This window comes from Macadamia integrifolia, chromosome 12 (genome assembly GCF_013358625.1).
Source record: "Macadamia integrifolia cultivar HAES 741 chromosome 12, SCU_Mint_v3, whole genome shotgun sequence".
Lineage (NCBI taxonomy): Eukaryota > Viridiplantae > Streptophyta > Magnoliopsida > Proteales > Proteaceae > Macadamia > Macadamia integrifolia.
In genome coordinates, this window is record NC_056568.1 from 3,717,781 (window position 1) to 3,741,333 (window position 23,553).

Here is a 23,553-nt window from a genome sequence, read left to right on the forward strand (position 1 = left end):
CCCACAAAAAGTTTTGGTTAACAAAAATAACCAAAATTGGGTTTGGGTTTACAAAACTACCCACCCAAAGTTTCAGTTAACAAAAATACCCAAAATCAGGTTTGAGTTTACAAAACTACCCAAAATAGTGAGTCTTCATCTTTCACATATAATCATGTTTTTTTTTATTACTGAAACTTTGAGTGGGTAGTTTTGTAAACCCAAACTCAATTTTGGGTATTTTTGTTAACTTAAACTTTAAGTGGGTAATTTTGTAAAGGAAAACCTAATTCTGAGTATTTTTGTTAACTGAAACTTCTAGTGGGTAATTTTGTAAAGGGAAACCCGTAAGTGGGTAATCAAGTAATTTTTTCTATTTTTTTTTATTATTAAAACTTTGAGTGGGTAGTTTTATAAACCCAAACTCAATTTTGGGTATTTTTGTTAACTTAAACTTTAAGTCGGTAATTTTATAAAGGGAAACCTAATTTTGGGTATTTTTGTTAACCGAAACTTTTAGTGAGTAATTTTGTAAAGTGAAACCAGAAATGAGTAGTCATGTAATTTTTCCCCTTTTTTTTTATATATATATATATATATATTTTTTTTTTTTTTTACTTAAAAAATGCCGAAGCCCATATCTAGCGCTGATCTGCCAGCCTGGTGACTTCTATCCTCTCCGAACATTTTCATCGTTGTCTCCATTCTCAGCAGTTGACCCCGCTGTTACGATCGACTAATCGTTAATCATTCAACCCCCCCTCTTCCTTTCCGATTGCCGTTGCAATTTTAATTGGTGTTCTGTTAGGGATTGTAGAAATTATAGTGTCTTCCACCAAAGATTTCAGGGACTGTTTTGTTCTTCGTCGAAAGGGTTTTTGTGGACTTGTAGTCGTCTACTATCAGTGAGTATACAATGAGATACCTAATGAAAAATTTCTTTTACATACGTTTGTAGCAAGTTTAGATCAGAATCATAGTTGTATTGTTTTGTTAATTCATCTTTGGAACTCTTGATTTGTCTCCTTATGCTAAACCGACTTGATTGGAAAGATTCAGTTTAGTTTTCTGTCCTTTAAAGGGATTATTTCAGATTTCTGATGGTTCTTTTTAAGACTATGATGTTTTTAGCTACTGATAAGGGTCTTGAAATTGAACAGAACAGTTCACGATATGCTATCTGTCAGTTCTCGCCGTCCCTTTTTTTTTTTTTTTTCAAATTTAAGTTTTACCAACTAAATCCGATTAACAAAATTAGGAACCGGGTAGTTTCTGTTCTGTTGGCTTCAATTGATGATTTATTTATGTTGTATCCTCTGGCTAGAAGAGGTAATCAGGGGGAAAAGCTGTAGCCGTGTCTGACATATGGTGTACGTCTAAGGCTTTGTTGTCCTGGGGAAAGGAAAATTTCTAAGTGGGAAGTTTATCTGGTCTGTATGCTTTGCAGCTTATGCTCCATTCAAGAACTATGTGATTAGACATGCTCTATATTCTTGTTACAACAGGAGAACCTTTCTGTGGGTTGGATGTTGGAGGTTCTTCTGTAATTCCAGTGAAATGATAGTCCTATGTTGTTGTGATAGTTATGAAAAGTCTAGATGGAAAATGGTGAATCTCAAAAATTAAGACGAATGCTTGTGACTTCTGAGGGTCCTTTGGAAGGTCATATGTCATGTTTTGTTACACACCCTGTGGTCCTTATGGACAGAGATATGGGCTTCACGTCTTCTGCATCACTTTCTCCGTTTTACGAAAGAAAAATTGAAAATGGAATATAAAGTAAAATGTTGGGATTGGAACTAGATGATTATCCATGGCTATTTTTCTGTCTATGGTTGAGAGGTTGGTATATGGGATATAAAGGTAAATGGCATGGCAAAGAACAGTCGTGAGTAGTGGGAAGACAGGGATTTGGCTAGGAGTGATCCGTTCTAGTAGCAAGGTTTAAAAAACTGCTGGTGATCTTGGAACTCTGATGCTTCATTTGGGGTTTGAGTCCAAAATCTGTAAAACTAGGACTTCAAATAATTTAGTATAGAAATTGTAAAAGAAGAGAATTCAGAGAAATAGAAAGGAAAAGGGAAAAGATAGGGTCATGGAGAGAAATAGAGAAAGAAAGAGAAAAAATTAATGAGGATTAAGAGTTTTTCAAAAAATTCTCCCTTTAAATTATGTTGGACATTAAACTCCATTAAAAATTTGATGAAATTTTCAGTTTTAAACCAGTTTCAAAACCCAAGTTTGAACTGAGAGTTTAACCTTAGCTAAGGGATCTTCAGCATGAGAGCTTTGTTGGCTTTTAGAGGTTTTTGGTTGGAGGCGATGGGTCGGGAGTAACGACTTTCTTCTCGGAGATTGGTCTGGCCCATGGTGATCTTTCATTTAATGAGAAAGATGATGGGTGAAGAAACTTACCTTTATATATGAAGGGTGCCAAGAACCTGTGGTTTTCGTCGCTTGATTGCATTGTGGATTTCAAACATTGCTTTCATATTAAACATTTTGTTCACGTTGAACGGTAGATCTACTACTTCCCTTCCTGACCGTGTAGCAGAGTTCAGATTAGCTGTGGGGAGCCTGTTCAATACTAAAAGTCTAAGCCAACCCTGTACCTATTAGAGGTGGAACAAGGATGGTCTCAGGTTTGAGTTGTTTGACCCACCTTGTTGCTGTCCCTACTGATTTTCTGTTTATTATATTGTTCCTGCAGTTCTGCACATTGCATGTTTTGGTTACTACCAATGATATTCTTTTCCTATACACTAGGGGGAAACCTCAAAGAAATGAAAGCAGTAGACTGCAAATAATAGGCATTATAAATGCTTAATGTTTGAGCTTTCTTAATTTTCACATGTTATATATGCCCTGTTAAATTGTTTGATGTGGGGGGTGGGTGTTGGATGTGAAACTACAATTCTATTAACTTTCAGCACTCTTCTCAAATGTTTCATTCCTTGGTTGCTGATGTCCTATTTTAGGTGAGAGATGCTATCTGAATTTAGAATTTTTGAAAACTCATGTCTTATTGTCATGGATGGCTTTTCAGAGTAGATTGCAGTTCAGCAGGAAAGAAAACTCCCTTGTCAAGCCACATTCAGGACAAGAATGGTTTTCTGCAGATCTTTTTGATATCTCTACAATGTCTGGGCTACTTAATGTACATTTCCTTCTTTGTACTATTCCTTAAATATTATATGGTATAGGAAATAGTGTGCATGTGCTGGTTGGGTTGTAACTTCTAAGGCTGCTGCACGCTTTTGAATGGATAATTTTAATGGATTCATGTAGGCCTACCTTCATTGCTTTATGTGCGATTATTATTATTTCTTCATGCCGATGCTCTGTGTGTGTGTGTGTGTGTGGTTATCAATTTGGTGTTTATGTTTACTCATCCTTGCTAGAGACAATGAACAATAGGTGGCTATTTCCTACATAACTTGCCTAGCTGATGTGAACAAGACACAAAGTTGGAGAGTTAGTGTTGAGGAAATTGAAAACAAAAAATACAGCCAGACAAAGGGTTGAGGGTGTGTAACCCTCGCTACTCTCTTGACATGAGAACTGTTTGATGATAGAAACTAAAAAAGACAAGAAATTTATGATGTGTGTAACTCGGTGCTTTGATTTATGCTCTCAATGCACTAGGTTTGAAGCCTTTATTGTCATTTATAACGAGCTATTGAATTCAATTACATACAGCAGTTCATATTACATAAATCAGCTTTGATGTGATGTGGATCATTAACAGAAAACTAACACAACATAAGACCGTCTGTTATGAATTTAACAGTACTAGGTACATAACGTCGGCATGGAACTAACACGACGCTGACATCATAAGCTTCGTTGGGGTGGGTGGGTGGGGGACCAAACATGACTCATTTACTAACAGGTTGTATTATGGTTGGATATTTTGACATGATTACTGGACTGATGACCCAAGCATCATTGGACACAACTCCATTACTACACCTACTATGAATAATCAATTCATGATATGCTCAACTGCAAGATCCATGTTACACCACTCCACTTTATCTACAGCCATTGCCATACATATTAGCTCACTGGGTCCCATTTTATGAGTCAGTGGGTGTTTTCTTTAGGACATAAGGTAAGATGATCCTTAGCCATCACAAATCTTAATGATCTCTTTTCCCTTCATTATGGTGGTTAAATAATTTAATGTAGTTGTTTAATTATTCATATATGGTACTATTATTTATATAATTTCTTTTATTACTTGATGTAGACATGTTGACTGGGTGAATGCCAGAGTTGTATGTGACTTCCAAATGTGTCAACTTCATTATTCCATATTAACAGTCACATAAGGAAAATCTTATGGGTTCTTCTCCCATTCCGAGACCCACCTCAAGTTGTTTGGGTCCTATTACTACTTTATGTTATTATTATTATTATTATTTTATATATTAGAAGATTGGAGTTGTAACTGGAATTTAATTTATTAGAAAAATAGTAGTAAGATTTAATTATTATTTGAAGATAGAGTTGTAGAATTAAGCTTAGTTCCTTAAATTTTCAATTTTGATTGTTAGTTTTTAATCCTTTATTATTAATATTTTTTTTTGGCAGGGGATGGGGTTGGGGAGGGGTGGGTGGGTGGGTGTTTTGTATGTAGCATGTGGAGGGCATTTTGATGGGTTTTAAACAGTTTTAAGGGAGGACAAGGGTCAGTAGGCTAGAGCTATGGAGTGACATTCCAATCTTTGGTGTTTGTAGCAAACATCAAGCAATGTTCCCAGATCTCTTTACCTAGGCTAATTTTAAAGATGCTTATGTAGCATTTATATGACTTGCTGAGGGCTTCCATTGTAATTCTAACGATTGGGCAATTTATTCTGACCCTTGTGGTGGTGCTAAAATCTTCATTTATGGAGTCTAACCTCCTTAGAGAATCTAACTGGAGACTTAGGGAGTCTATTCGATAAAATCCATGTTCAACATGCTGATGGAGACAAGAGAAACCTATTTAATATGATTCGCAAATTGAAGATTCCCCAGTAAGCTACAGATCTTCTTTTGGACAAATATAAAAAAAAAAAAAATCTGACTATTGATACAACTCATTTGAAGAGGTTGGGACATTCGAAATGCATGCTGTTCCTGTGACAAATAGGAGTCTGTGCCCAATGTGTGGTGATGGTCCCTATTACAGGTGCATTTGGTGTTATGTTGTTAAGAGTTCTTTGCAACCTAGTGTGTTTGTCTCTGTCATCCTAGTTTATCATCTGTGTTCAGAGGTGGAAAGGCAGGCCTCTGAACATCAGAAAAGCAAATTCATGGAGTATTCGTCTTTCCCTTGTATTGTTCTTACAGAATAGAAACACTAGGCTCTTCTATAATGTTGTGATTGCAAGCTGAAGAAGCACACAGATGTACAGAAGGTGCTAACGGTGCAGAAAGGTGTGTGCCTAAGTGAAGTAGTGACAAGTGCAATGTGCATGTCTGAGATAAATGCTTTATTAACATTGTTGCTGCATTCTTCTATTACTACTACTCTCTCCATTAGGGATTTGGATTATCATGCATCTTCTTAGTTCATTTTTTATTTATTCCTCTAAAGCGCATTGCACTTATGGTTGCAGTCAGCTCTGAATGGGTCTTCTTCAAATCTCCCAGACACAACAGGTAGATCCTTTGTGACATCGTTTTCTACCCAGTCTGCAGCCACATCCCCTGTTTATCATCATGCTGGTTTGTACCTTTGCTGGATCTTTTAATTATATTGCTTATATATACCGTAGGCTATGTTTGGTTGTAAGGGATTTTAAAGGGAAGGGAAGTGAAGTTTTCATACTTAAAAAGAAATTTTTATAATCATTACCCCATATGATTGTATAAGCTACTTAATTTTTCTAACCATATTTAGTAATGATATATTTTATATGTAATTTTTATTTTACATATTATAGCAGAGGGTTTTGGATGCAAAGTAAAGTGAAATTTTGTAGCTAAATATGGAATGATTTGAAGTTAATGTGAAAGTCACATGGGTAATGATTACATATGTTTCTTTTTTAAGTATAAAAATTCACTTCCCTTCCCTTTAAATTTCCATTGCAACAAACGGAGCCGTAAATAAATTCAGTTGTTCTTGTTGATAGGAACCTTACAAGGGTTGCATAACGTTCATGGGAGTTTCAATGTGCCCAACATGCCAGGCACACTAGGATCTAGAAATTCAACACTGAGTGGTGTCCCTTCAAGTGGCATTCAGCAACCAATGGGAAGCCTATCTAGTGGACGATTTGCATCGAACAATATTCCTGTTGCTCTTTCACAGGTACTGATACTGACATTTTGCATGCTACAAGCCTACAATATGCATGAGATTTCTTCAAATTGGTTGCAGTATTATAAATAATTCTGTTGGGATAGGATTCTTGTACCCAACCCATATAGTTGGGATAAGACTTAGTTGTTTTTGCTGGGTAAGTTTTTTAGTTTTCTTTTCCCTTTAGTTGTGAACTTTGGCTGTATGCCCTTTTGATGCAGATATCCCATGGCAACTCACATGGACATTCAGGGGTCGCAAATAGAGGAGGTACACATATTGTATTAAATCCTGTATTAAGAAGTAGCATGAATGGAGTTGGTGGTTCTATTCCTGGGATTCTCCTAACCTCTGCTGCATTTGATAACCAAATTGATGTTCCAGGATTGGGAGTCTCTCCAATTTTGGGAAATGCGAGTCCGCGAATAACAAGCTCAATGGGTAACATTGTTGGTGGGGGCAACATCGGAAGGAGCATAAGCTCAAGTGGAGGATTGTCGGTCCCTGGTCTTGCTTCACGCCTAAACATGACTGCTAACAGTGGATCTGGGAGTCTGGGAGTGCAAGGACCTAACAGATTAATGAGTGGTGTGCTTCAACCAGGTAGTGGCTTTAGCCTTATCAAAGGCCATCGTTGATTTCTTCTTCTTCTTTTCTGTTTTTTTGGGTGGTTTCATTTTGAATAACGCCATCAATGCATCATTGAGTTTTTTTTTTTCCAATTTAGATGTACAGACACTATTTGCTGCTTTTCCTTTCATTTTTGTTCCTTTTTCTGCCACATTACCTTAAAGAATGGTTACGACTTATGAATGACCTGGCTATCATGATTTCTCTGGCTAACTGGATTTTATGTGCAGTAATTCTTTTCAAAATGATCATGGTTAAGTTTGAAGAGTTTCCCCTTCACATGATTAAACTATTTTAATGATATTATTTACAGGAGGCTAAAAAACTTTTCCTTTGTAGATTTCGTAATTTGCACATAGGTATGTGTTGGACCCTCATGTGGACATTGTTAGCACTTGTTTGGATGTAGCTGTCGCATCTCGTGTAATCTCTCTCGACATGTCTTTGTAGGATGCCATGTTTTTACTTCTCGTGTGATGTTTTTGTTCTGTGCAAAATTGTTTAGATTTTTCTTTAACTAGCTTTACTAAAATGTATTATTGGGTGTACCCAGCGCATGAGGCTCCCAACACTGCAGGGTCATAATGTATGCCACCCTAACCCGCTTTACTAAACTGTATTATAATAAATTTAAATATAAGTTCATATGTATGTGTTGCCCTTAGGAGAACTTACCATTGACTTGCTTATATGGCATGACATATACAAACAGGCAAGAGTAGAAGTATTCTTTGCCCACTTTTCTCAGTACTACAGATAAGGAAAACTCACTTGTTTGGTGTGCCATTTTGTTCTACGACTCACTGTTTGTGGTGTCATATGACTATATGAGATAAATGTGGTTTGAGTTAATTATTTTTCCCTTTGTAGACTTTTTTCCTCCAATTTTCGTCTCTCAATGTTATGTAGGGATGCTGTCTTTAAGATAAGTTTTCTCATTTTGTTAAGTGAGCGCTTATATTTATTAGTTCTGTTTCTAGTAGTCAGTTCATCGTGAATCTGATTTGAAAAGCTCTCTTAGGTTACCATGTGTAAGAAAAATCTTCTCGTATTATGTTTCTTTATGATCCTTGTAGGTAGATTTTGTTTTCCTACTATCTATTTTATTGAAGTAGTGCACTTGAAAGATTGTACTTCTCCAAAATTGAAGATTATTTGTTTCTATTGATTTGCCAGCTGATTTCTACTATGAAAATAACATTTACTGCATTCAGCATCACTGCAGATGATTTCGATGCTTGGAAATTCATATCCTACAGCTGGAGGCCCGCTACCTCAAAGCCAAGTTCAAACAGGGAATAATTTAAGCTCAATGGGAATGTTTAATGATGTGAACTCCAATGACAGTTCTCCTTTTGACATGAATGATTTCCCACAGTTGACTGGGCGCCCTAGTTCTGCTGGAGGGCCACAAGGACAATTGGGTAATGAAATGTTCCCTTGCTATTACTGACTTCTTGCTTAGGTGCTTATTTCTTGCCACAGGGATAATATTTGTTTCATAAATTTGCAGGTTCTATACGGAAGCAAAATGTTGGTGTAAGTCCTGTCGTCCAACAGAACCAAGAATTCAGCATCCAAAATGAAGATTTCCCAGCTTTACCTGGATTCAACGGTGCTAAATTATTCTCTGAGAAGCTGCAATAGTGCTCAAGTTACATGCTATGCTTATTCCTATAATTTGGTTTTTCTCAATTTTATATTTGCCTGGTGAAATCAGTAGCTGACCTTTGCAATAGTAGAAATGTTAGTATTGTTTGGTTATGGATGCTTAATCTATTGTAGGTTAGGATCAATCTTTGCTGCAAAATAATTTCCATGGAGGTGTTCAGGTTCCTAGTCTAAGTTATTTTTTATTTTGGTAGAACTCGGATTGGAAAATAATTTTTTCTACTTGGGGGGCAAAATATTTAATTGTAACCCTAAGGCGAGTTTAGATGGTTGTCAAACAAAAATATCTTGTCCCAAGACAAATTCTGTCTATAACTTGTTGAAGATATTGAACACCTTTTGTATTATCATATCTTTGGGATCTTAACTTGGTCCAGCTGTATTTGAAAGGTAAGGAAACAAGAGTCTACTAGCCATTCACTTTCATGGTAAAATCTCACTGTTATACAGTCTATGTAAATCTACATAGAAGTAAGGCGTGGGGGTGAGGACCTTTAACCCATCTATAAAAATGATATAACTAAGGGAAATCAGTAACTCTGCTGCTACCAGAGGAATTGTATTGTTATAGAGGGTGCTAATTCGTGGTTTGTATAAAATGGTTTGTAGCCTTGACTATCAGTTGTGAATTGTTAGCCAAATGATCCTATCCTTCCACTCAATGTCGCATGAGGATCTTCTTTTTGAGGAAAAACATTTCGTATACTTTGTTCTTTAATTTCTGAAGTGTTGGGATTTGGGAATGGATGCTTGCTCAGTGCTATATGATGTTACTGGTTGCTGCGATGTGAATCTCACGTTGCTCGTCAGTATTTCGACCATGTCACCATGCGAACATGGGCAGTGGTCCTGTAAGTCAGGCCTCCCTTGTCCAGAATTTTCTATTGCTTTATTTTTTTCCAATTGCTAGTCTTCTTATAGTTTGTTGACCAAGAAATTGACTTTGGTCTGTCTCTAAGGAATCAGTTTATGTTGATTCTTATTGTTTAAGAATCAGTTGAATCAAATGGTTGGCTTGATTGATTCTGTGACCTAGTGAGTGCCATTTAGCAACTTCTAACTACTACAATTTTCCCTCCTCCTAGGACAAATGACAATTTTATTAGGGGGGAAAAATAGAGAAAAGAGGAGTACTGAAACAGCCGGAATGCTACAAACATAAAATAGTATGAAGCTAACTTCGTTTATTTTCCAAGAAAAAACTAAAGGGTGATGCAAACATAAACATTTATCTGATTTACTAGTCACCATGTATTGCCATTTCATGACTCATGACGAAGTGATTCCAGGGTGGTTTAGATTGCTCTGTCTTTGATCCTTACGATATGCCTACAAAAGGGAAGGGAACTTGCTACTGCACGATCATAATATGAAGAAGGAATGCAAACGTTAATTAGGATTCTCCTTTGATTGCAATGAAAAAGCCATCATTCAGTACGCGTGTCTACCATAGTTTGTGACACATCATTAACATCGCGTCTTTCATCCACATGTAAAATAGCAGTTTTGCAATTGGGTAATTGAAGGCGAGTACAAAAGACATGAGAAGACATATTTGGCTAAAGTTCAAAACCTTTGGCTCTGATACTAAATAGTAAATAATGCAGACCTAGTCCCAAACTAGAGAACTAGGAAGAGACTCACAATCACACGATCTCCAACACAGAAAATTAACATAACTAAAAAGAAAATTTTACCACTTCAGATCAGAATGGCTTGCAACTTCGCTGAGTTTTAAGAATAAGGGCCTACTCTGGTCTACGGAAGACATCATGAAATTTAGATAGTGAGATCAGAATAAGGGTAATGCAGGAGTAGATTACTAGTAACTAACTCCGCAGTTTACAACCCCAAACAAGACAAATAGGACTAGGAAACAAAGAAATAAGATCATCAAATAAACCCCCAAGGATACAATACCCATATAGGAGCAAAACCAGCCCAAAACCCAACCCGATAGGAGAGAGAAAGCCCTGCTATAGAGCTGGGGCAGAGAGGTGCGGCCAGGTCTGTAGGAGTCCAATTGAGCTGCACTCTTGGGCGTAGATAGTCCCTAGGGATGGTACAAAAACCCCCAAAGTTGAGAGGATTCTGATGGCTGATTGTGAAGTTACAAACTTTCTTGATTTTCTGTCCTAGGAGAGAGAAAACTAAGAAGAACCTTCAAGAATAGCAGCTGAATGCTTCCAATAGTGACTAGGTAAGGATCGTGGGACCCTTATGAGGCCTGGAATACCCTGATTGAAGACTTGGCTGAACAGAGTATAGAAGAGAGAGAGGAAGTCAATCTCTCTCTATTCCCACTAGGATTGCTGATCGGTTCTGATTTCTGCAGACTTTTATCAGAATCTGAATTATACCTCTTGAATGTTACAACAAATAAAATAAAAAAAGAAGAAAAAAAGCAGATGGGGGGTTGAGAAGTGTGAAAGAGAATAAAGGAAGTGGCTATCTCAGCCTGGGCTTCTCACCCACAGCTATCTTAGCTGCTCTAAGCATTTAGTTGCAAACTTTCTTTCATTCAAATATGAAATTATAAGTACATAGGCTCCTCTATTTATAGAGGATAGAATAGCAATCAAATTACTACTAGGAGCTAGTTTCCTAATAGGACTAGACACTCCTACTACAACTAGGAATTCAAAATCAGACTAGGACTTGACTTCATGACTCCAACATGGAGTAGGATTGACTAACTAATAGTCCATATAGGACTTTACAACCGACCAATGGCCTAATGGGCCTTTATTGAATTAAATAGCAGCTAACTAAATTAATGAATTAAATCTCGTTTTTCTATCTTCTACCCATATTTTTAGGCCCATTTCAAAGAAAACCCATGGGATCAAAGGCCCAACACATATATAACACAACCCAAGGCTTATTTGCAATAAAATAAGCCCAAGTGACTTATCTACATCAAAGGGTGTGTAAGGTATACCTGGTACTACTAGGAAAATCAGAGCAGGTTGTGCAGAGATGAGACTTTGGGATTAATCTTCATAGTCGCAGATCATAATTCAAGAGAGGATATTACTAGGTATTACTTAGTGAAATTTGACATGAAACTACACAGAATTGAGAGAGTTATAGAACTAGAAAATGAGCTGAAAGCAGGGATTTCACAGACTTCAGAAATAGAGAGAAACTGACCTGGAATGGATGGAATAAGAAAAGAAAATAGAAGGTATAGGAGAAAGAAGGGTTGCAGGAATCCACCTACTATGACCAGGTTGCAGGAATCCACCAATGTTAGGCTGTTGGTTCTTACATATGATTTGTTTTTTTTTTTTTTTTCAATTGAAGTAATTCACGAGATTGTGAACTCTTTCTTTCCTAGTTTTTAGTTCCTAGTATGCTTATATGTAAAATCCATAAAAGTGACTCCTAACATTCTTAAACTAGTTTGGAACTGAAACTACTCCTTGGAATAGCCAAAACATACTAGTATTTGACACTCCTATTACAACTAGGACTTGACAAAATATAATATAGAATTAGAATGGAATCTTGACCCAATTTCCTAATGATTCTAGGATTTTCCTTAGCTAACTTCTAACATGAAAAGAACTCAAATGACCCCCACAAATTTGTACTACACTAATCTTACTCGACTAATCTCATATGCCAAGCATCTACCCACATTCTAGGGCCATCAAGGTAATCCCTAATGTAAGATTGGATCACTTGTGATCCATTCCCAAGTAGGATCTTTAGTAAATTCAATAAAAATCAGATTCAGGGACAGATAGTATGAAAAAAAACAAAAATAAGAGAATAAAAGGAAGAATGGGGTTAGGGGATAGGTTGGGTCGAGCATCTCACTCTTCCCTAGGACACCTCACCCATGGGCATCTCACCCAAGCTATCTCTCACAGCATGCATCTCACAGTTTCCCAGCACAACTTTTTTTTTTTTTTTTTTTTCATTCAAAAAAATTCGTGTTCAATGTTTTAACCTCTTACAAACTTATATAGGAGACTTAAAACTGACTTGAACATTAAAAAGGAAAGGTCTAACCCAATCTTTAACTAATTGGGAAACCTAAACTGACTAGCAAACTGAAATAACAAAGAAAATAGACTCAAAATAGAACTCTAACTAAACTAATGAATTAAATCTCGTTTTTCTATTTTCTACCCATATTTTAGGCCCATTGAAGTGGCCCAATACAAAGAAAGCCCATGGGATCAAAGGCCCAACACATACATAACCCAACCCAAGGCTTATTTGCAATAAAATAAGTCCATTAAGTGATTTATTTGTATCAATTCACCTCTCTTAGAAAAAATTCGTCCTTGAATTTTGTAGAGTGTGAGGGTGATTATAGCATGGTACACGTCTTTCTTCGAGCCATAGAAAAATTCAGGTAGTTCTTTGATGATAAGGTTGTAGTCTAAAATGTGAGAAGCTCGATCTTCAAGATACTTTAATGGGATGACAAACTCCACATGCTCAACTTCAACAACCTGAAATATATCCATGGGATCGTCCACATGTACGCTTTCTGCCACTGTGTTGTTGACATCCACAATTTCAATCTCAAGCTCCTTAGGATCTTCCTTTTGGCTGTTCACAGTCATCACAGATGTTGAAGCGCCATTCTCCTTGGGTTCGATCTCCTTGTCCACAATTGTGACTATGTTGCTTTTGACTTCATCCACATTAATTTCTCTGATAGGAACATCAATGACTACCTCTTTATTGACAATAGCAATCTTGTGACTTGTGGGTGGCTTTTGAAAGTCTGGTGGAGGGAAGTATATTCCCCGTTCATGTTTTGATAGGTACATGTCTGCCAACTCGTATTCCATCTCCTCCTAAGTTCTAGGCTCACGACCTTGAGCTTGAAGTTGCCTTTTATGGACTCCATTTGATTCGAGCATAATCACTCATTGGGGAGAAAGCATATCGAAGTCATCGCGTCTCTGTTAGGTTGTAGGAGTCAAAGTAGATGGTCAATTCCTTTGCCCAACCAAGGAACATGTATGAAGTAATTTTTGTTGAAAATCATGCGTCTCCATCTTTGGTTTAACCTGGCTCTGGTACCAATTAATGTAAGATTGGATCACTTGTGATCCAATCGTAGGTAGGATCTTTAGTAAATTTTGTAAAAATCAGATTCATGGACATATAGTATGAACAAAACAAAAATAAGAGGATAAAAGGAAGAATGGGGGTGGGGGATAGGTTGGGTCGAGCATTTCACCCTTCCCATGGGCATCTCAACCAAGCTGTCTCTCACAGTATGCATCTCACAGTTTCCCAGCACAAAGCCTTTTTTTTTTTTTTTTCTCATTCAATCAAATTCGTGTTCAATGTTGTAGCCCTTTACAAACTTATATAGAAGACTCAAAACTGACTCAAACACTAAAAATGAAAGGCCTAACCCAATCATTAACTAATTGGGAAACCTAAACTGACTAGAAAACTGAAATAACAATGAAAATAGACTCAAAACAGGATTCTAACTAAACTAATGAATTAAATCTCGTTTTCCTATTTTCTACCCTTATTTTAGGCCCATTAAAGTGACCCATTACAGAGAAAACCCATGGGATCAATGGCCCAACACATAGATAACCCAACCTAAGGCTTATTTGCAATAAAATAAACCCATTAAGTGACTTATCTGCATCAATCCCAATACAATAAAAATCTTGGGCCGAAGGCCCAATATGTATAGAACCCAACCGAAGGCGTATTTCACTAAAATAAGCCCATTAATGCATTTTCCTGCATCATCTTACATACTTAATCATGGAGAAGATCCAGCCATTAGGACTTTTTCTAATTTTTATGGGCAAATAACAAATTTTATGATCAGAACAGTTTGTGTATCATATTTGTCCTTGGGGCTTCTGATGGTATTTCCTGGCTTCAATCAAAGCTTCCAACTCATAAGATGTAAGCATGTGATTTGTTGACCAAGTGATGAACATCAAGCAGAAGAGTTTTGATTCTCATGTCTCACGTTAGTTGTGTGGGTTTCTTAGACCATTTTGCTCCTTCATTTATCAGAATGCCCTTCTGGTCAGATTTTTTTTTTGGGGGGGTGGGGTGATGGAAGGTTAAGAAGATTTCAATGAATATTGTAACGATAAAACTGGGGGTTTTGGCGTCAATGAACTCAAATGGCGATGGCTTGTGTGTCAAAATCCATGGTCCCCACATCTGAAATTTGGTAGCAAGATGGCCCTGGCTTTGCATAATAAACCCATCATTTAGAATGTCCTCGTTTCGTTTTTGGCATGCTTCAAAATCTGAAGTTTGGGTGGATAAACAATGATGTACAATAAAAGAAATAATCATATATGTTGAAAGAGGGGGGGGGGGGAGTAAGACTACTCCCTGGACACAAATATGCAGATGAAAGAATGTACACAGAGGTTTTGCAGAAGTGTCTGGGCTCTATAGCATGCTATGTTTTTTAACTATCGTGCAACACATTGACATGTTTGCTTTATGATCTACTGTTACAGCTATTGCAATCCATAACATTCTCATTTGATATCATCAGATAATGCTCTGGTGCAAGAAAGGGTTAAGGGAAAAAAAATCCTCTTCGTGTGTTACTGATATTGAAGATCATATCTTTTCTGCTGTGGAACTGATTGCATATTTCTTTGCTTAAATTCTGCTTTTTCATTGCTGTGTAGGAGGAAATTCTGATTATGCTATGGATTTGCATCAGAAAGAACAGCTTCATGACAATGTTGTGTCCATGATGCAATCTCAGCATTACCCAGTAAGTATTGGCTTCTATGTGCAAGATTTAGTGCCCGGTCCATTCTTAATATATCATGCAGTGGGTTGCACTTTTTTTTTTAATATAAAAATTCAAAACAAAAAATAAATTTTGTGTTGGCTCTTCTCAGGAATTATATAAGTATGACTCTCTTTTGCCTTTTGAGGTTAGCCTCACTTGCTTCATGTACAGTAAATTCTGTGGTGGCTGTTACTTTCTTCAAAATTTAGATGGGCAGGTCTGCTGGATTCAACTTGGGGGGAACATATTCGTCTCATCGTCCACAACAACAGCAGCAACATGCGCCATCAGTCAGTGGCAGTGGGGTTTCCTTTACTCCTGCTAACAGTCAAGATATGCTCCATTTACATAACTCTGATCATTGGGTCCCATCTTCCCATGCGGCCTATCACTCGCAGGTGATCATTGGATTCCATCAATGAATCTTGTGGAAATTATTATGGCATTTGATTCATATTGTACACATCCACCTTGGATTTTTTGGTCCCCTTAATAGGTACAAACTGGTGGTCAACCTGGAATTGGATTGAGACCTTTGAACTCTCCAAATTCAGTATCTGGTATAGGCTCATATGATCAGCTTATTCAACAGTATCAACAACACCAAAATCAATCACAGTTTCGGCTGCAGCAAATGTCAGCTGTGAATCAATCGTTTAGAGATCAGGGCATGAAGTCAATGCAGGTGCCACAAGCTGTTCCTGATCGATTTGGTTTGCTTGGTTTGTTAAGTGTGATAAAGATGAGTGATCCTGTCCTGATGTCTCTTGCACTTGGAATCGATCTGACGACTCTTGGGCTAAATTTGAACTCAACGGATAACCTTCACAAAACTTTTGGTTCCCCATGGTCCGATGAGCCCTCCAAGGGAGAGCCAGAGTACAGTGTACCAGAATGTTATTATTCCAAGCCACCACCTGTGCTACATGTGAGCTGACCTTGACTCTTAATTTGGAGTTTCCTTTTAGATCTTCCTATCCATCTTTTTCATTCCAACCTTTGATTGATTGTTGCAGCAAATGTATTTTTCAAAATACCAGTTGGAAACGTTGTTTTATGTCTTTTACAGGTAAACTATTTTACATGTCTTAATTTTTCTCTATGATTTGTTTGATGCTTAAAATGACCCACACTTCTCTTTTTGTGTGTTTGTGCAGCATGCCGAAAGATGAGGCACAGTTGTATGCGGCTAATGAACTGTATGCTTTCACAACTAAAATTTTCTGCCGTTCTGTATTTCTTTTATATTATCCCTTGCCCAGTCATTTTGAATGGATGACATGTTATTCCTTGAGTTAGCCCAAGCCCTTATAGGGAGCTGTAAAAGGCAATGATCAAACCATGCAGGCCTGGAGCCTTGGTTGCCATTCAAGGCTTCGATTTATTTATTTATTTATTTGTATTTCATCCTCTCAAAATATTCTGCTCCCTCTTGTGATAGGCTTATCCAAGGAGACTGTCTATTTTTGTGAACTTGCAGTCTGTAGAGTTGTAAACTGTCATGTGATTTCTTTAGCCTCCCTTACCCCCTGCTTCTCTGTAAATGAAAATCTATCCACCCTTAATGTGTCTAATATGATCAACCCTTGCATTTGCTAAGGCATGGAAGAAACCTGAATTCTTGTTGCTCACTTTTAACCATCAAGGCTGCAATTTTGTTCTTCAACCAATCTGTCCTCTGCTTAACCAAAAAAAAATAAAAAAATCTCTCTGGATAATCATACTAAACTTTTTAATAACTTCCTTTTTCACTTTCGCTTCCTCTTCCTTTTCTTGCAGCATTTGCTAATTCACATTTTATTTCTCTCCCCCCAACCCCTTCCCCCCCCCCCCCCCAAAAAAATAATAAAATAAATAAAAAATAAAAAGAAAAAAAAAACTCCTGTTTTTATAGCTTCCATTTTCCCTCCCTCCAGGCCATAATCTTTTGCAAGTCTTGCAGCTTTTGATGGAATTCCTGTTTACTCATTCTGCCATGACTGAATGCTTCTGCCATTTTTCTGTTTTTGTTATCAAATAGCACATTCTCAAATCATTATGTCCTAGATCTGCCCCCTATCACCTACCTCTAGGGAGTGATGGAATTGTGGTCACTAACAGCTCTTATGTTATGTTAGGCTACCTTTCCACCTCCACTGTAGTGAAAATCTTGCCCAATCTTATGATTGGTGGGAATGGAAATTGATTATTCAACCACATTCCTTCCATGTAGCAGCGGAAGGCTCAATTCTGTTGAATTTTTCTCTTCACCCCTTCATGCAGTTGCATTTGAGTGGATATATCAATATGATCCACTATGGAAGCGTAAGTCCAATCCACTGAGTATAAGCTATGGGTAGTTCTAATATAGGTTGGGTTTTTTTTTTTTGGGGTAATGGACCTAATCTATGAGTCCATATTTGGGGGAAGTAAGTTTGCACACGGGAATAGTAGTAGTAAGAGACTAAGAGTCTTAGTTTGTTAAGTTAGATGGGTTTGAGTTAGATTAGGATTCTTGTTAGTTAGAATAGACTCCAGATTTGAGTTTTTTTTTATTTTTTATTTATTTATTATGATTAGTGAGAGAGAGTGATTAGGATTCCTTTTATAAGTCGATTTAGGAATGTTAAAAAGCTATATATGTGTATACAACAACAAAGCCTTATCCCAACTTAACGGGGTTGGCTATATGTGTATGCCCTCCCTTAAATTAAGCATGATTTTGACCAAAGCATTTTGAGTTTCTTAAGAGTGTTGAACTGTTGATGTTGTGCAGCTGCACATACAGGATTGGTATTCCAGAACTGGCCAATTATTTGTCTCTTTTATTCCTTCCTGTAGAACTAATTCCTGCTGACCGTATGTGGTCTCTCTTATCCATTTCTTATTATAACTCGTCTAGTCTGTGGTACCCTTGTTGATCGATTTACCGCTTGCTTTTTCTTCTCTCTATATATCTTATATTACTGCTTACAAAATCCTTCAAATTTGGCACTCCAGTTCCTGTTTACATTCCTTCTTAAATTCTGTGTTGAGTTACTGAATCCGGGTTCTAGTTCTGTGCTCTGTTTTCATAGTGGAACAAGGATTGACTTGCACACATCTTTCCTCTTCTCAGATTTCTTTGAAATTCTGCTTGTAAGTAGTCTGCCAAAGACACCAGTTTCAGGTCATTCCGACCAGTCCTTTGCGAGATATTAGTTTTTTCCCATACATCCTTAAATCTGAACTTGCTTAGCTAGTTCTCTGTTTCTGAAGATTCTGTGTTTGCAGATCATTCTCTAGTTTTCCTAACTTGGGTTTAGATTTGCATCAATAATGATGGTAATGGAGGCAATGGAATGGTAAAGATACAATAGAGACTCTGCTGTGCATCCCTCCATCCTCTCCTTCCCACAGCGTCGTAAGACTTAAAAAGTAAAAAAATCCATGTAATCATTTACTCTCTAACTTCCTCCAGCTCTTCTCTAATTAGATTTCTTCATAAATTTCTCTGTCGGCAAATAGGCTCTTGAGCTTGAAAGGTGTAGATATTCAGAATCGTTCCACCTGATATTTCAGCTCAATCACATTGGTTTCTGAGTCAATGGTAGTCCCCAGCAATTCCCCTGGCTGTTGAGGCCGACCATTCTGCCACATGGAAGTCCCGTAAAGCAATTATAATACCGTGGCGATCATTGTTATTTTTCTGCAGTAACAAGAAGATATCAGCCTTCTTTTTCCTCCCCATGCATGGTCCAGTATAAAAAATTTCTTACTAAACTCTTTAGTGCAGTTCGTAATCCGCTCCCCTGCCAAATAAAGAAGGTGGGTGGGGTAGAAATAGGGGGTAAAGGAATCTTAGAGACATTCCCACCTTACTGTCAAATTGACTGATTAGCGTTCATTGCCAAGGTTCCTTCAACTCCTTGCAGCATTGGATTCCCAGATACAGTACTACAGTTTATTGGAGCCCTCTTGCATTTTTGTCTTGAGATTCCTTTTTGAATATCATCCAAGCAATTGGACTCTACCTCAGTGTCAGTAGTATTTTGTCAGAGCTATTGGTGATCTTTCTAGAGCCTTTCAACTACATCTGGGTTCTTTGTATTTTGATAATATAATGCAAATTAAGGCTCTCTATGTAGCAGCAGTGGTATTTGGTTTTTATTTTATGGGTAATTTACAGCGCCACCCCTGGAGAATGCCACAATTATAAGAACACCCCCTCTGTTTCACCAAATTAGACTCAAGACCCTTTACCGTAAGTCACTGTTAAATGAGGATTTGAAATGATGATTTTACCCTTTTGACTAAAACACATGACCCTGATCATATACCCTCCATCTCCATCGTCTTCATTTCCAAGCCGTGAAGAGCAACGGCAGTAAAGAAGGAAAGAGAGATGGTGGACTGCTACCTTGCTTGTTAATAATAAGACCCAACCCGGCTTTGAGAACCCCCCCATTGACACTGTCACTATGACATGATCGGCCACCATTTCTGAACCATCTTCGAAACGGAGTCTCACAGGCCTGTTACTGCTGCAACTCCCATTAATCTGCATCTTCAACGACCTCACAACACCTGGCTTCCATTCAATCCTCTTTGACTTTCCTACCCAGTTGGATCAAACCCGTGGGAAGTGCAGATGCAAGCCACTCCATTAGGGAACGACTCATTGACGCTGCTTCCACACGCTGATAATGAAATCAAGAACCACTGGAACACCCACATTAGAAAAAGGCTTCTGAGAATGGGAATTGATCCTGTAACTCATAGTCCTAGACTTGATCTTCTCGACCTCTCCTCTCTTCTTAGCTCACCTCTCTACCACCAATCTCAACTGAATAATTTGTCTAGATTTCTTGGGATTCAACCTCTCATCAAGCCTGAGTTCCTAAGGCTTGCCACTACTCTCTTATCATCCCAAACCTACAACAATAACTACAACCCTGACCTTCATCTTCTGCAAAATCTCCATGAAAACAACCAACTCTGCGACTCCCAAGTTCAAACCCAGTTCCCTTCTTTCGATTCTAATCAAATCCAAAACCCAATTCTGAATGAAACCCATCTCTTGCAGACCAATGTGGACCAGTACCCTTCAATTTGCCATGATTTCCTAACCAGCTGTGCCCGGCAAGACAATGTTGCTTTTTCTTCTAATTCGACAGATAATTTGAATATTCCCATGTCGAATTACTGGGAGAAGACAAGAACAGAGATTTCCTGTGAGAAAAAACTGCTTTTTTTACAAAAGAACAAAGAAAAAAGAACCCATTTGGAACAAAGGAATCAGAATTTCAGAAGTAAAATGGAATGCAGAGACAAAATTAACAATCATAACTTTCTACCAAAGATTCTAAAAAGTACAATCAGCGGTGGTACTATAAAGCTTATGAGCAACTGTTACCCTCGCCATTCCTGTGATCACAAGTCTGGGTTTCTTGCCGCCATGGTTGCTGGTTTCACAAGCATACAAGAAAACAACCAGAGATGATGATCAAAGAACAGTGATCATTTGTCCGTCGCCAATGCCACTGCCGCTGCTCTGAACGATCGCCAGTGGTAAGGTAAATTAGGTCTTCGAATGGTGATAGATTTAGGTGAAAGAAATAGTAACTTCTTACAAGGGTATTTTAGGTACTTCAAATTTAATAAGGGCACTTTGGTATTTAAAATAAAATATAGTTGTTGACATCAGCATATAAGGTATATTCTTTAACTGTGACTGACAGTAAGGGGTCTGAGTATAATTTGGTGAAATAAAGGGGATGTTCTTATAATTGTGACATTCTTCAGGGGGTGGCGCTGTAAATTATCTTTATTTTATTTATGCTAAAAGTTTTTGTGGTTGGGGAAGTTCAAACACTTTTTTGAATGGGCCCAGCTAGTTTTGCCACCTGGAAAGTGATGTGGCTAATTTTTTTGGTACTTGGATCTGTTTGATCCGATTTCTGGGTTTCTTTTGGGTTGTTTCCATGATAAAAGCTTAATCTAATTTATCTGCAATAACAATCACTTGGGGAAATGCTCCACTTTTTGTTTTGCAGGTATAATAGAGGGTGGTTCTACCACAAAGAAAACCGTCTATGGTTCATAAGGATCACCAACATGGAGCCACTTGTTAAGACAAACACTTACGAGAGGGGATCCTACCTATGTTTTGATCCAAACACATGGGAAACAGTTCGCAAGGTTTTGATCCAACACATCCCTCATGCCTTCTCATGCAAAATTTAGGAATTTATTGTTTGAAGTTAGCTGCTCTGTTGACAAGAAGGTTTATGGTGCAGGATAACTTTGTTCTCCATTATGAGTTGTTGGAGAAGAGACCATTGCTACCTCAACATTAACGGAACATTTTCGCATGTAAAGTTTTGACTCCCCCCACCCCCCCCAAAAAAAAAATATGAAGAAAGGGCACTCATTAGGCACATAACAGCCATGTAATTTAATTGTTTTTTCTTTCATTGGGCAATTATAACTAGTTTCCTTCATTTTGCTGCTTTTAGCTGTAGTTTGGCTGCCTCATTGATCTAAATGTCCTCGACTTTTTGGCCTTCAAATGCTAAGATATCTGATATTAAACTAATTGAAATTGGATATAATTATAAACCAAAAAAGAGAAACAATATTATTTACAAAAAATTACAGTATGCAGAGCGTCACCGTTGCGGCAAACCTATCTGCAACTTTTGCTTTGGTATATGAATGTCTTGTTGCAAAGAGCGGGCAGTAAAGAAATCTCCCAACCCAGACACTAGACTATAAAATTGGTACTCAAAACAGGATAAGAATGATAGGTTGGTGGTGCTGCTACAGAGGCTATAAGCTGTTTTTAATGAAGACTGAAAGCCCAGCTCTGTATCACACTTATAGATGCACTGCATAATCCCCAGGGGATTGAGTTTGCTAGTATGAAATAGGGATCAAATCAGCAAAACTGACCGACAGAATGGGATAAAAGTTTAGATCTTAATCTAAGAGGACTTCTGACATACTATTAAGGACAGAGGAAGCTTCCAAAAGAAAATCTAGTCTTACCTTTAAACACTAGATTGTTCTTTTTCTTTGAAATTGATTGTAATATGATTTCTGAAACAGATATAATATGATAGTGGTAGTCCTCCATCAAGGACAGAAGAACATAACAACTCACAAATTAAGGGTTTTTTTTTTTTTTTTTATGATTAAATGAAAAGTAATAATTATGTAATCTGACATGAGAAATTTTCTAATTAAGTTTAATACCATTTCTATAGTAGAATACCAACCCTATACGTGGGAACCAAGGACTAAATAGGAGGAAAAATTCAAGGGGAAACTACCATCACTCCCGTAGGGGTTGAAATCCTCTGCAATTCCGATCTCGTACAATTCCGTGCAATGCCACCTTAAGGCGGTGACACGTGTATTGATACCAATACAATGGTCAAGATCTGGTACAACTAATAAAACATTAAATCAGTGAAGAGGCATGTAAATCAGATCTGGACCATTGTATTGGTATCCATACACGTGTCACCGCCTGAAGGTGGTATTGCACGGAATTGTACGAGATCGGAATTGCAGACGATTTTTTTCCCTCCCGTAGTCCTATATTTACCTAGATTCCTTTACCCAAAACTTTTTTCTTGATTCCTCCATAAAAGTAAATTTACCACTTCTCTCTCCCATATTAACTTACAAATCCCTAAATTACCCATGGTCTCTCCCTTCCCCTACAAAACCCCTCTGACAGTTCCTATCAAATGCCTATATTCTTGCAGAGTTGCAACCCATAAGCTCTCTTGAACACTAAATAAGAAGAGAAGAAGAAAAAAAAAAGGCATAGGCCTGACCTTTGTTAGTTAATTCGCATTTAAAACGCGTTTAAAACGCCGTCCCCTTTTTTTGCCGTTTTAAACGCCGTTTGTCGAATTTTTCACAGAAAACCGGTAAAAAACGGGAACGGGGCTATTTGAAGTTTTAAACTCGTTTTAAACGTGTATCCGTTTTTTGATAGTAAAAAAAAGGATATTAAAAATGGATACACGTTTAAAACTTCAAATGAATATTATCTATATTTGTTTTGATTATTATCTAGGTATTTAGAGAATTATTATGCCAATTTATGTCTATATATTGCCCTTTTTTGACACCGTATTATTTAAATATAAACGTTTAAACACATATTGTCCGTTTTTTATTTTTTCCCATTTTTACCTTATTTGACCGTATTTTTGACCATCCCGTTCACGTT

At 37.4% G+C, this 23,553-nt stretch overlaps 2 protein-coding genes and 1 non-coding gene across 5 annotated transcripts; 2 read left to right on the forward strand and 1 right to left on the reverse strand.

Annotated features, from left to right (window-relative positions):
* Window positions 1-613: 613 nt before the first annotated feature.
* Window positions 614-21,808, forward strand: LOC122057532 (probable NOT transcription complex subunit VIP2). Of its 3 annotated transcripts, XM_042619657.1 has the most exons (15): window positions 614-884; window positions 3,026-3,136; window positions 5,589-5,697; window positions 6,108-6,286; window positions 6,499-6,547; window positions 6,662-6,880; window positions 8,122-8,331; window positions 8,421-8,522; window positions 15,238-15,326; window positions 15,557-15,745; window positions 15,844-16,275; window positions 16,364-16,416; window positions 16,505-16,546; window positions 21,362-21,506; window positions 21,605-21,808. In XM_042619657.1, the coding sequence occupies exons 2-15, from the start codon at window positions 3,119-3,121 to the stop codon at window positions 21,662-21,664; spliced, it is 1,896 nt and encodes a 631-aa protein (XP_042475591.1). In that variant the 5' UTR covers window positions 614-884; window positions 3,026-3,118; the 3' UTR covers window positions 21,665-21,808. The 3 variants fall into 3 exon arrangements, with proteins under 3 accessions (XP_042475591.1, XP_042475590.1, XP_042475592.1); XM_042619656.1 differs by having other exon boundaries at window positions 6,499-6,880; XM_042619658.1 differs by lacking the exon at window positions 3,026-3,136 and having other exon boundaries at window positions 6,499-6,880.
* LOC122058497 lies at window positions 5,617-5,697 on the reverse strand. The gene has a single exon (XR_006133795.1). It is a non-coding gene; the product is annotated as a small nucleolar RNA snoR35 (small nucleolar RNA).
* On the forward strand, window positions 16,553-21,355 carry LOC122057533 (transcription factor MYB102-like). Its single transcript, XM_042619660.1, has one exon. The coding sequence runs from the start codon at window positions 19,957-19,959 to the stop codon at window positions 20,806-20,808; it is 852 nt and encodes a 283-aa protein (XP_042475594.1). The 5' UTR covers window positions 16,553-19,956; the 3' UTR covers window positions 20,809-21,355.
* Window positions 21,809-23,553: the final 1,745 nt, after the last annotated feature.